Genomic DNA, 14314 nt, shown 5'->3' on the forward strand with positions numbered 1-14314 from the left:
GATTCCTAACCAACTTACCTTTATTTTATTCAACTGCTACAATAGTAGTTCTTTTAATTCTGCCTGGGTCATGCTGTCCCTTATTCAACAGTCATACAGGACTGTCCTATGCCTGTGTAGTAGCTATGCAGTCTCACATGTGCCAGACTTGGGTTTCCCACTGGTAAAATTGTGTCTACCTCATGGGAATTTTAGGAGAATTGAGTAAGACAAGTCACACAAAGAGCTTAGCAGAGCACACATTAATTTGTTAATAAATACAAATGATTATTATTATTATCTGATAGAACTCATATTACCTCTGATGATGTTCAGTCTACTTTTACAAATCAATTTACTCATGCTCCCTAAACATCGCCTCATTTCCTGCCTCCACATTTGTGTAGATCCTTCATTGCCTCTTGTATTTCCCATCTCAATCTCTCCAAATCCCACCCAAACTTTTAGATTAATTTTAATTTCCATATTTCTATGATCATCCCACTTGGGAATTCTCAATATTTATTAAACTAATGCATCACCTAGATTTTGTTAATCTCAATGTTCTTTTGAACTGTGCTCTTGACTTATTTTTACTATATTTTGTGAGTCCCTTGTAGCAAGGATCTTGTCTTTCTTTGTGTTTTGTCATCTCATCAATAGCGTAGTCTCCTGTGCAGATTAGAACAGTAATAAATAATAATGGAGCAAGAAAATAATAAACTTTAGAGATGCATCTTATCTTTCAAAAACCCAGTCTAGTAAGAAATCAATATTTGACATTTAATACTTCAGTGCATTGTTGATATGACATACACATTTTTTAAAGATTTGTTTATTTATTTTGAAAGTCAGAATTATAGAGAGAGAGGGAGAAACTCAGAGAGAAAGAGAAAGAGAGAGAGAGAGATCGATCTCCCACCTGCTGGTTCACTCCCCTGGTGGCCACAATGGCCAGCATTGGGCCAGGCCAAAGCCTGGAGCCAGGAACTTCATCCAGGTCTCCCATGTGAGTGGCGGGGGGATTAGCAGGGACCTGGATCAGAAGTGGAGCAACCAGGACATGAACTGATGGCTATATGGAATTTTGGCATTACTGGCAGCAGCTTTACCCACCATGCCACAATAGAGGTCTCTAAATATACATTTTATAAGAATGTTTCAATAATATGTTAGTGGTTATGACCAAACTGTAAAGTGTTAAGTATTTGTATACATTGAGTTTTCTAATTTTTTTCAGTATAAAAGTCAAACATGATAGATTTATCTTTAGCCAGTAAGTACAAATATTAGAAGTTGTTGTTCTGTTCTTTGTTCTAATCCACACAGATTTTATGCCTTCAAAAATTGTGTCTTTATTTTCTACACATTTTGTTAAAGAGAATATGAATACTACAAATTGGGAAATAACCTTTAACTAAAATTACATTCCCAGGAATATGTCAAAGCTGGTGGGATTCTTCAGGAGGATATTTCTGAAGCTTGTTTAATTCTGGGAGTTAAAAGACCTCCAGAGGAAAAGTTAATGTCCAAGAAGACTTATGCATTCTTCTCCCACACGATAAAAGCTCAGGAGGCCAATATGAGCTTGTTGGATGAGATTCTGAAACAGGTAATCAGTGGCTAAGATTCATAAAAATCTAGCATGCATATTTTATTTCTCAAATACAGTTTCTATTTTCTTTCAGCATCTAGGAAATACATCAAGTTACTGACCTCAATAGGTGAGGTGATCCACGAATTAGTCTTTAATATTCTGCTGCTCTTTAGGGCCCCTCTGCTATGAAGGTTTGGAGTTTGTAAAAAGAAGAACCAAATGTATTTTGTTTCTATTATAATCTGAAATGGAAAAAATTATAAATGTTTTTCCATGAACATTTGCTAATTTATAAAGGCCAATTGGTCAGATGCTACCACATATAATTTTATTGATGAAAAGGACTTCAGGGGTTGTGTTAATCTACCAATGCTATTTTTCAGAGGGAGCTCAGAGGGGAGTGACTTGACTGAGGTTGCACAGCTCTATAGTGCTAGAACTGGACTGGAGATGATTTTTACATTTAATATTCATAAGGGGATCATGAACAGTATTCATTAAAATTCAATAGAATTCATTAGTATTCATAAGGGAGAATAATTTCTGCAGATGTAAATACCCTGGAAAAACTAGCATTGTTCATGGTACAGACTATTTGTTAGGTAATGTTTTCTGAGGGTCTACAGTGTGTCTAATGCTATTCACTGCCATGAAAGAACAAAATAACAAACTAACCCTGTCTTCCCAGAGCTTACATTCCAGTGGGAGGAGATAGTTGAGAAATGCACTTGGTACCTCCCATGCACTTGGTGACATGGATAAAGAGGAGGACTCCAATACTGGTGTGAAAAGGAGCCCTGGGCTGGTTTAAATGGAGTTTACGTGAAGTGGTCAGGTTGGACTCATGGTGAAGATGGTGTCTTAGCAGTCACTTGAGGAAGGTGAAGGACCGAGTCAAGTCCATCCAAGGAGTGCTTTCCAAGCAGAAAGAATAGTGGTGCAAAGGGCAGCAGGTCCTTTGAGTGGGGGGCGGAGTAGATCATGTACTAAAATGCTTACTCTTCCTGAAGTGCAGATAATGGTGGTAGGAAGAGAAATGCAAAACTGATCAAAAGACTGTCACTCTAGACCCAGTCCAGATCGTAGACTCCAGATGAGGGTGTTGCACCTGAATGGTGGAAGTAGAGGTTGTGATACATGGATGAATCCTGGATGCGTTTTGAGATGAATCCTACAAATTTCACTGGTGAAATGCAGGTGGCATATGAGAAAAGGTGAAGAATCAGGGATGACTGAGGTGTCAGCCTGAGCCACTTGGAGGAGTTGCTGTAGATGGAGACAGTGCTGCTGTAGAAGGAGCAGACTTTGTTGGGAAGAGCAGAGTTGAGTTTAGGGCCTGTAAAATTGAATGTACCATTAGATATTCTAAGAAGCCAACTGGGCTATTGGATAGGAGTCCACAGCACAGAAAGGCAGTTTCTCCTGACATATATTTTGTAGCTGTAAAGTATAGGTGGTACAGGAAGCTATGAGATTGGGTGTGTGTAGACAGAGAAGTCATCCAAGTTCAGTTTCCTAGGGTAAGAATAGAAGGTATTAGAAAAGTAGTCTGGAATCTGAGAAAAGTGTAGGGTAGGAGAGTTCACAAACAGCAGGAGAAACAAAGGAAAATATATGTTTAAAGCAGTAAAGAATGCTTTCCTAACAATTTCCAGTCCAGTAGACCTGGGCAGTAGTTAATTTGAAGTATTTCTGAACAGTGGATTAAAAAATAAGTGAAACTAATATGATGAGGCGAATGTTCCACCTTAAGCAAAAAAAATATTTTAAAACTAATTTAGAGGTATCTTTTTGTTATGTGCAATTTTATTCTTACAACCAAGAAAAGTGATAAAAACAAAATGGACAGGGATGATTTGTGATAGCTTTTGTAGCCAATTACTCAGAGTTGGATGAATGTTAGATATTCATAATTCATGAACATGGTAAAACTTGAATGCTCTTTGTGGAAATAAGCATTAACAATAACATAAACTTAAAACATTCTATAATTACAGTGTATGATAGCTTGTAAGCATAGATTAAGTAGGCTTTCTCAAGAAAAAAGAAAGATATCCAAAAAAAGAGGAAGAATGTGACTTCTGTGAAGGCAAGGGAGAGACATGCACGCAGCATGTGCTACTTTAATTTTTTTTTTTTCATTTTATTTGAAAGGGAGAGAGAGAGAGACTCTCATTCACTGGTTCACTCCCCAAATGCCCACAATTACCAGTGCAGGGTTGACCTGAGCCAGGAGCCAAGAACTCCCTCCACGTGTCCCAGATGGGTGGCAGAGACTGAAGTACCTGAACTGCCATCCACCGCCTCCCAGGGTGTGCTTAGCGGGAACCTGGATTGGAAGTGGAGGAGCTGGCACTTGAACCAGGAACTCTGATCAGGAATGCAAGTGTTGCCAAGTGGTATCTTAAATACTCTGTCAAATGTTCACCCAAGCAAGTGCTATTTTTTTAAGTGAAGCTTACTTGCAAAATGATGGAATGAGAGCAGGAGCAAGCAAGCAAGAGAGGTGCAGAGAGATTTCTTTTTTCAGGAAGAAGAGACCTGGGTGTACTTAGAATGGCTGTGGGGCAATGTCAAGAGGAGGCTGCAGCATGGAAGTAATAGTTCAAAAAGAGTGGTCTTGAAGGATGTGGTAAAAAACTGAGATTGTTGGGGCCAGTGCCATGGCTCACTTGGTTAATCCTCCGCCTGCTGCGCTGGCATTCCATAATGGCATCGGGTTCTAGTCCCAGTTGCTCCTCTTCCAGTCCAGCTCTCTGCTGTGGCCCGGGAAGGCAGTGGAGGATGGCCCAAGTGCTTGGGCCCCTGCACCCACATGGGAGACCAGGAAGAAGCACCTGGCTCCTGGCTTTGGATTTGCACAGTGCACCGGCTGTAGCGGCAGTTTGGGGTCGAACCAAAGGAAGGAAGACCTTTCTCTCTGTCTCTCTCTCTCACTGTCTAACTCTGCCTGTCAAATTAAAAACAAACAAACAGAGATTGTCTCACTGGGATCACTTTGGGTAGGGATCTATTTTCTTTGAGACAGAGGAAGAATAGGAGGACGCTTGTGGCTGCAGATATAGTTCTGGTTGTGTGGGAGGAGGGTGAAAAGGGAAATCCTGCATTTATTGGCTCATTGGCTGCTACCAAGGGGTGTTTATCTACCAGGACTATTCTTTCATCTCTAACTGTAAGCCTACGATTGATTTGTGACCTAGTATTTTCTAGTTGTTTCATGTTGTACCTGATAGGTTAGCAAATTGAGATGTAATTTTTTAAAGAGGGAAAACATGCAGAATACTAACAAGCTCATATGTGTGGTTTACACATTGAAATTTAACTCAGTGGGTCTGGTTGAAAAATTTGTTTTCCCTTCTCCAGGAAATCCGACTTGTTGATTATGAGAAAATGGTGGATCACAGAGGAACACGGGTAGTGGCATTTGGACAGTGGGCAGGAGTGGCAGGTAGGTATGCCAAGGCTTTCACATCATGTCACTCACCTTCTAATTTGCCTGGGGAGTAACTGGGATTCTTCCTTTTTGAGTCTAGGGATTGGAAATGTTTATTTTCACAGATAAAAATGGGAATGTGTTGAAGAGTGATGCATATAAGAGGAAGATATTTAGAAGTTAAATCATTAAAATATTTTATTACAAAAAGCGTTAAAAGAGAACAGGAGGAACGATAAAATTGTGGGCAGGCTCTGACTTTTTTGGTAGTTCCATGTGTAAGGCTAGGTCAACTTGGTAATGGGACATTGTAAAGTAGAAGGCAGGGAAAAAGAGAAAGGGGAGAAAAAATACAAGGGCAGGAATCAATAAAGGAACAGTCTACAAGGGAAAAAAGCTGGAGTTTAGGAAAAAAAAAAAAAAAAAAAAAAAAGAACTGCCTGACTGATGTCTCAGATTGTACTTTGAACCTTCCTTAGTTGAGAAACAACACAAAAGGTTATATCTCTGTATCCAATTAAACTACTTGAGGTCTTATAAAGAAGGTAGTGGTCTTGATGTTATCTGTTGGCCTTGTTATGTAAAAGTGGAAGGTTTCGCATTGTGATTACTTCAGGGTTGTCTCATCTTAACTAGCCTGCTTTTGCCTCCTTGGAAATAAATTCTTAGTAAATGACATTTCTCAATAACTATGGGTAATAGTATCATATTATTTATTTGTATAAAACATTAGATTATTTAGGATCCTAAGGTACTTTTTGCAAATTCCACTCTTTCTCTTTCTATCATTTGCTCAAAAATTTTCACTCAAATATGTTGGGAAACTTTTAGTATTATATGCTTTGGAAATGATAATTTCAGAAAATTCATATATTTTAGTTTGTTATACTTTAATATTATTGCTACAGTGATAGTAAAGGCATCTAAGAAAACTTTTGAAACATAAATCTTTGTTATGTAAAGCCAATTCATTGTTTCTTACTTTAACTCCCGCTTTATAGCTTTTTAAAAACTAACCATAAGTCAGCTCTCTTAAAAGAAAATTAAATTTCTTAGTATGGAATGAAAGGCCACCACAAAACACACCAAACACTGGGGTAAGGGAAAAGGTTTATTGTTGGGGGTGAGGGGGACCCAAGAGACTAGAGAGACAGGGCAAGAGAGAGAGACTGTGTAGAAAAACAGGTCTTATTATAGCCTTGCAGAGATAAGGAAGCGGGAGCCGCAAATCCCGTTAGGGTGGAGGTGGAATTGACACTTGTGGTTGGGTTATTTGGTCCCCTGACTTCTAGTAAGCCAGGCTGGACTTAGAAACTGAGACTAAAACTTATTGTACAAGCTGGCAACTGGGCCAGAGCCTAAAATGGCACCCAAGGTTTAAGATGGTGCCTCAGATAAGAGGGAACCATTTTCACTGACATTCCCCGCCTTTTGTTTCTTATAAAGCAAGCATTGTACAGAGTTACATTGGGCCCAAGAGCCCAGGATGGGTGGAGGGATGATGATCTATCTTCTGGAGCTACTTTCTACTGGCAGGAGGCAATGGATTACTCTCCACTGGCATGAGATGATGTCTCAAGCTGCCATCTCCTGGGCAGGGAGCTGAGTATATCCCTGTAGCAGCATTTGGTCGACCGCCTGGTTGGTGAAGGCTTTCGTTTATTTCTTTATCACTTCCTGTAAACATTTAAACAGACAGGGTTATATAAAGGCCAGGGTGAATAGACCGGCAAGTGGCCCTAGGAGGGGCATCAATCAAATAATGAGAGGATTCCATAGTGGAGAGGAAATGAGGGGGTCCCTGGACCCTAGTGAAGACTGTCTGATGGATGTGGTGATTTGTTGAAGGGTTTTAACATTTTGTTTTACCTGGTCTTATTGGCTAACATAATAACAACACTGTTTTCCCAGAAAGATGCAAGTTTCCGCTTTCTTGGCTGTTATAAGGTTTAAGGCCTATTTATTCTCTTGTACTACACCTACTAGTGAGGTGATTTGGCTTTGGAGAACTTGGATGGTGTCAGCTGAGGTCTCAATAGACCTAGTGACCTCCTCTTGTAACTGCTGGAGTTGTTTTTGGAGTCAGTTGGTTAAAATAGCATTGTGGCCCAAAACTGTTCCTAAGATCACTACTGAGGAGAAGGAAGCTGTGAAGATGATCCCAACCAAAATCAGGAAAAAGGCTGCTTGTCTCTTGTGGCTAGAGGGGTTTGTCTGTAGAAAAAATTCTGAATGATCATACAACATTAAGTCGGGGAGAGGACCACCAATACACACGGGCCAGGAGTAGAGTCCTGGATGTAAGAGTAAAGGGTATGATTGCAAAGGAATGAGGTCCCAAGCAAGTTAGACAGAGTCTAAAACAAAGGACAGAGTCATTATTAGAAGACCTAAGAAAGGTGCTGTCTGAACCATGAGCAACTTTTCTCATTGAGAGGCAAATAGAAACTGACAGAAGGGGCTTGATAATAATCAGGTGGGCTTTGAGGCCTTGCCGATTATGAGGCCCAGACCTATCTATCTCTTCACATGGGGTGCATGATAAGGGAGGTGTGTACTTCCTTACAGGAGGCAACTTATTGGCTTTCATTACCTAGTTGGCCTGGGAGGAGAGCTGGCCAGGTGAAGGCAGGTGGCATCTCTAAGAGGAAGTTTACAGTTCTGCCTGCAATGTTGCTGACCCTACTTGGCCGTCCCTCAGCAGCAGTGGTCACTTTGGAAGCTGGGCAGAGTAAAGGGCTTTTAAGCTTGGAGCTAACAAGGTGTGTGGCTCTGACCTGGGATCAACTCCAGGGCAGTTCCATTTCCAGTGACCTAACTCTTGTCTTGGCAGCAGCTCCTTATAAGCTGACTTCTGCTGAAGCCCTGACTTCCCACCTCGAAAACCAGTGCAGTGGACTGGCCTGTTGGGTCTCCTTGATGGCAGATCACTGTGTAGAGCAGCCATTAATTTTTTATATTGACAATTTATAAAAACATGTTAGTAAACCCAAATAGTCTTTTCATAGAATATAAGGTGCTAAGAATACATTTAGACACATTTATCATTTGCCTTTACCCAATTTACATTTAACAGTGATACCTAGATTACTGAAGATGCTGGTATATCATAACTCCATCTGAATTAAGGTAAAAAATGCATTTGTATGAAATTCTACTCTTTTTATAAAACTCTAGCTATAAATCAATGACATCAAACCAGAGATTGCAAAATCCATTTTAGGGGGCTATCAAAAGCACTGATTATCCATTGCTGTAAGAAACCTGTTAAACCAAGTTGCAAAACAAGCTTGGCAAATTATTGTTCACCATTATGTTAGGTTTAATGGGAGAGGGCATCCATCATAGCAGATGGGCAACCCTCCAGAGATTCCTAAGGAGAATCTGATAGGTGGCAGAATAGGGGCAATTATGGAAAAGGACATGTCTAGAAATAGTAATTATCCTGGTGAGCCTGCTGATTTGAAGGGCCAGTAATCTTGATCATTATTTACACATAGGTTGAGAGAGATATCTCTCAGATATCTCTGCAAGGCTATAATAAGACATAGCTGTTGTATTAGGAGGGGGACCTCCTTTTTTTTTTTTCATTTTTGCTCTCTATGTGATAGAGGGCTTTATGAGTATAGAATTTCTGAAATTTCTCTCAGGACTTTATGGCCCTTTTGGTGAGAGGGTGGCAGAATGGAGGAGGGAGGTTTAAGAAGAGAGAGGCAGTTTTGGATATTAACCCAGCTAGGAAATAACCACTAATGGGAGTAGGAAATTGAGTTTGTTGGAACTGAGGCAACCTGGCAAGGTACGGAAAGCATTTAGAGGAGTGGAGAGAGTCAGAGATCTTGTTGGAATCTGGGGTAAAAGAAAAACTCGTTGAGGCATGGACCCCAAGACCCATGGCCTTGATCCTGTCTTACCTCAGGGTTTTGGAGGGCTGGTGTGTGGATGGAAATCACAGAGAATTTGGTGGTGAAGAAAGAGGTCTGGGGCTGTGTTTTATGGTTGGCAGGAATCCAGGATCCCAAAGCAGCTCACATTCCCAAGGGAAGAGCAAGGTTGATGGAAGAGCCTGGATCCGAGTCACAGCACCGATGAAAGGCCACCACAAAACACATCAAACACTGGAGTAAGGGAAAAGTGTTATTTTGGGAAGGGGGTGCCCAACAAGCTGGAGAGAGAGGGGAAGAGAGAGAGCCTGTGCAAAAAAAAAACAGGTCTTATTATAGCCTTGCAGAGATAAGGAGTCTGGAGCAGCAAACCCCCTCAGGGTGGGGGTAGAGTTGACATTTGTGGTTGTGCCTTACTTCAGGTAAGCCAGGCTGGACTTAGGACTAAGACTGAAACTTACTGGACAAGATGGCGACCAGGCCAGAACCTAAAATGGTGCCTGAGATTTCAGATGGTGCCTCAGGTAAGATAGCACTAACGTGGAAGAAGTGATTAGATAGACCTTTAAGGTTACTCTTCCCAAGGCCTTTTAGGACTCACTCAAATGAGGGATTTGCTTATCTGGAGAGAATTAATATACCTGAAATAAGAAATAAGTTTGTTCAGAAATAAGTTGGTTATCAGAAATAAGTTGGTTCAGGAACCTGACAGCTGATGTCAGATGGGACATCCATATCTCATACTGGAGTACCTGAGTTTGAATCTTGGCTCTTGCTCCTGATTCCAGCTTCCTGCTAGTACAGATACTGGAAGGCAACAATGAAAGCCTAAATGATTGGGTTCCTGCTATCCACATGAGAGACTTGGATTACATTCTAGCTTCCAGCTTTAGCCTTGGCCTAGCCCTAGCTATTGTGGGCATTTTGGAGTGAACTAGTGGATGAGAGCTCTCTCTTTGCCTATCTGGCCCTCTCTCTATCTTTGTCTCTTTGCCACTCAAACACACAATTAGATAAAAATAAAAAAATAAGGTAATGCATTCAGAAATCAGCAAATTTAGAAGTAGCACCACATCTGTGAATAAGATGTGGCTTTTAGGCCGGCGCTGCGGCTCACTAGGCTAATCCTCCGCCTTACGGCGCCAGCACACCGGGTTCTAGTCCCGGTCGGGGCACCGGATTCTATCCCGGTTGCCCCTCTTCCAGGCCAGCTCTCTGCTGTGGCCAGGGAGTGCAGTGGAGGATGGCCCAAGTGCTTGGGCCCTGCACCCCATGGGAGACCAGGAGAAGCACCTGGCTCCTGCCATCGGAACAGCGTGGTGCGCCGGCCGCAGCGTGCCGGCCACGGTGGCCATTGGAGGGTGAACCAACGGCAAAGGAAGACCTTTCTCTCTGTCTCTCTCTCTCTCACTATCCACTCTGCCTGTCAAAAAAAAAAAAAAAAAAAAAAGAAAAAGATGTGACTTTTATTCTTAGAGATGTATTCAGATAAGTAAAAACACAAGTACAATGCCAATGCAAATTGCTATGGGTAGGACAACTAAGTGGATTGGGCTATTGGAAAGATTTCATTTAAACGTCCCTTTAAGCTGAGATTCTGAAAAAAAATTAAAGGCTATTCAAAGAAGTAGGGGAAGAAAAGTGAAATGCTTGAAACACAGAGGGAAGCATAGAAAGAGCAATTTTTCAGAGTAGAAATAAGTTCAGTATAATCAGCATGTATGGGGAGAGGGATATGTGGATTTAGAGAATATCTGGGTGTTGTAATTCACAAGTTCTGGTAATTGGTTGGATGTATGGGTGGGAGAAACATTGAAGATGATTTACAGGTTACTAACTTGAATAAAAAAATCAGTTTTCCTAGCACCTATATGAATGGAAGAAGAATTTGTGAGAAAACTGTAAGTGAATTCAGCAAAAGGCAATAGATTAGTTGCTAAGTTGCTCTATTGAAGAGACACCATAAAACTGTAGCTTGAAGAAGATGGGAGTCCAGAGGTGAAAAGTCTAGGGCTGGTGCAGTGAGGGGAAAACTCTGCTGCTGTCAGCACATGGTTTTCCATTTCAAGGTGACTGGTCTGGTTGTTGCTGTTTCCCAGTCAGGGAAATGGGGAAAGAAAGTAGATACAAACAGCTTTGTTTTTAAGCATGTGACCAGGGTTTGAACAGATTATTTCTTCTCATACCCATTAGTTAATATTAATTGAAATACATAATCCATATCTGGCCAATGATATGTCTTGTAATGACCACATGCTCTATTTCCATCCATAAAGGATTAACTGTTTCTGGACTATTATCCTTTCACTCAACAGCCAGAAAATTGGATGAGGCAATAATGTTTTCAGACATTGGACAACCGATAGTCTAGGAAGGTGATCCCTGTTAGATGGGAAATAAGTGAGATGGGCTCTGTGACCACAGCTGCTTTCTGCTGGAGTAATTTCCAGATCATGTGGATATGAAAAAGTGACCCATTACGTGGTGGACTCATGGAATTGGGGACATAGAGATAGGAGTTGGGGAACCTGATATGGCTAGAATTAAAGAATACAAAACAGAAAAGAGATAAACAGAAAAAACATTCTAGAAATATGCTTTGCAGTCCTGTTGAGTGAAGGGTGAACATTGATGAGACTAGGGAAAGAATAATTTGAAGAGAAGAACAATAACAGGGGAACTCTGCCAAACTGTACCCAGAGTTCATCTCATCAAGAGAAGAGAAACTTCACTGAATATATGGGGTATGTACGGAAGGCCCAAACTGTGTGACTAAGCTAGCTCTAAATAAAGAGTACTCTAAATTCACCCTTATAAAGTCTTGAAAAACAGCCTTAAATTCTATCTTGAGAGTGGTATAATTAGCAGATAAGGAATACATATAACTGTAAGAGATATTCAATATGCTGTTTTAAATGAAAACGTGAACACAATGAGAAGAGGCATAGAGATCTATTTATTTGTATCAACAAACTCTACAGAAGAAAATCTACTTATCTTCTCTGTTCACCTCTTTGTTTTATTCATGTTTTCATTTTAAATTTAAGTATGTTGAACAGCAATGATTGTTTCTGGATTTGTTTCTATTGCTGATTTATCTCTAGGTAACATTGTAAGACTCATTATTTTGTATTGGATGCTCAACAGTGTTCTTTTTATATTGTCAATTGTTAGATTTTATTGTTTTACTCTCAGGAGGACTGAGATATGTTCTTTTAAAAATTAAAATTTTTTAAAAGTTTTATTTATTTACTTGAAAGAATTACAGAGAGAGATGGAGGGAGGGTGTGTGTGAAAAAGAGGGAGAGATCTCCTATCCACTGGTACACTTCCCAAATGGCCACAATGACCATGGCTTGGCCAGGCCACAGCCAGAAACCAAGAGCTTCCTCTAGGTCTCCCACGTCTGTGGCAGGGGACCCAGAACTTGGGCCATCTTCTGTTGCTTCTTTCAGGACATGAGCTGGATGTGAAAATGGAGCAACTGAGACGTGAACCAGTGCCCATATGGGATGCTGGCCTCCCAGGTGGCAGCTTTACTGGCTTCGCCATAATGCTGGCTCCTGGGATATATTCTGATAGTCAGTTGTATAAGGATTAGGTTGATCCTTCCAAGGCTAGTTTTTCTCCTTGCTTGCTTTCCTTCTGGGATCCTAAATACACATATATGTATATTAGAATACTTGATCAGGACTGGTCACTTAAACTTGGTTATTTTTGTCTCAGCTTTTTATTTCTGTTCATCATCATGTTGTTTTAATTGCAATGATAAAGGAGGCAAAAAATTTAAATAAATATGACTAAACCATTCCAACATTTTGATAAAAATTCAAAATTCACAGAAAAGTGAAGTTTAAAAAAACCCAGGCCTAAACACATGCACATACTGTACAAGGAAAACCATACTAGGAACATTGTAATTATTTCACTAGAGATCATTGCATAAGGAAAAAAATTAAGAACTGTCAATGGAAAGGAACAATATATTCATAGGAACAAAGGTAAGAAATATCACAGACTTCTGGTCCCAAAAATTTCAAGTCAAAAGAAAATGGAGCAATATCTTTCAAGTGCTGAGAGGAAAAAAAAAGTCACCCTAGAATTCTATCTATAGTGATAAAATCTCCCTAAAGGATATATCTTTCAATGATATCTTTCCAGTAAATGAAGGTGAAATAAAGCCTTTTTGGCCAAATGAAAGCCAAGACAAGTTATTGCCATAGAAGTTATATTACATAAAGTTCTTTAGCCAAAAGGAAAATGAAACCAGTTGGAAATATGGGACTAACAGAAGGAATAAGAATACTAGAAATGATAAAGTGTAAAGAAATATTAAAGATTTCATATTTTAACATTTTTCTTTAAAAGATAATTGAGAATTTAAAATAAACAGTATGTTGTGACATGTACAGCATTTGTAGAAATAAAACTTACATCATAAATAGGGCAAATTATTCCCCAAATGGCATGATATTATTTGATAGTAGACTATGATAAGTTGAAGAAAGCATATTGTAACCTAGAAGAATCACTAAAACCAAAATAAGATGTTGGAGATGTTTTAATACTATAAAGTAAAAGATTCCTGCAAATATACAAGAAAAGATAAAAGGTAACAAAGAACAAATGGGGTCAAGAAGAACACAAATAACAATATGGTCAGTATGGTAATTATTTTTGAAAAATTATTTTTATTTATTTGAAGGAATTGAGGCAGAGAGAAAGAGTATATATGTGTGTTATCTCCCATGGGTAGTTTATTTCACTTCTAAAATTCCTGCATCAGTTAGGACTGGGATGGACCAGGGCCAGAGCCAGAGCCAGGAGACACGAATGAAATCCAGGTCTCCCATGTGGGAAGCAGGAACCCAATTACTTGAGCCATCACTGCTGCCTCCCAGGGTCTACTGCTTCCTCCCAGAGCCAGAAATCAAACCCAAGCACCCTCTAGGGCACAAACATCTTAACCACTAAGCTGAACATCCACTCCTGCAATGTGGTGATTTAAAATTCAACTATATCAATAGTTATTTCAATGGCCTAAAAACTCCAATTGAAATTGATTTATGTATTTGATCAAGTCACTGTTTCTCATAGTGTCCATTTCACTTCAACAGGTTTCCTTTTTGGTGTTCGGTTAGTTGTCACCAATCAGGGATAACATATGATATTTGTCCCTTTGGGACTGGCTTATTTCACTCAGCATAATGTTTTCTAGATTCCTCCATTTTGTTGCAAATGACCAGATTTCATTGTTTTTGACTGCTGTATAGTATTCTATAGAGTACATGAACCATAATTTCTTTATCCAGTTTACTGTTGATGGGCATTTGGGTAGATTCCAGGTCTTAGCTATTGTGAATTGAGCTGCAATAAACATTAAGGTGCAGACAGCTTTTTTGTTTTCCAAATTGATTTCCT

At 39.8% G+C, this 14314-nt stretch overlaps 1 protein-coding gene across 3 annotated transcripts in view; it reads left to right on the top strand.

Annotated features, from left to right (window-relative positions):
• The window catches only part of AASS (aminoadipate-semialdehyde synthase), a 68496-nt gene that overhangs the window by 10452 nt on the left and 43730 nt on the right, over positions 1-14314 (top strand). For all 3 annotated transcript variants that reach the window (XM_062206607.1, XM_062206531.1, XM_062206583.1), the window contains exons 3-4: positions 1415-1591; positions 4940-5024. In XM_062206607.1, the coding sequence (XP_062062591.1) occupies positions 1415-1591; positions 4940-5024 (262 nt within the window). The remainder of the gene's footprint in view (positions 1-1414; positions 1592-4939; positions 5025-14314) is intronic.

This window comes from Lepus europaeus, chromosome 1 (genome assembly GCF_033115175.1).
Source record: "Lepus europaeus isolate LE1 chromosome 1, mLepTim1.pri, whole genome shotgun sequence".
Taxonomy (NCBI): Eukaryota; Metazoa; Chordata; class Mammalia; order Lagomorpha; family Leporidae; genus Lepus; species Lepus europaeus.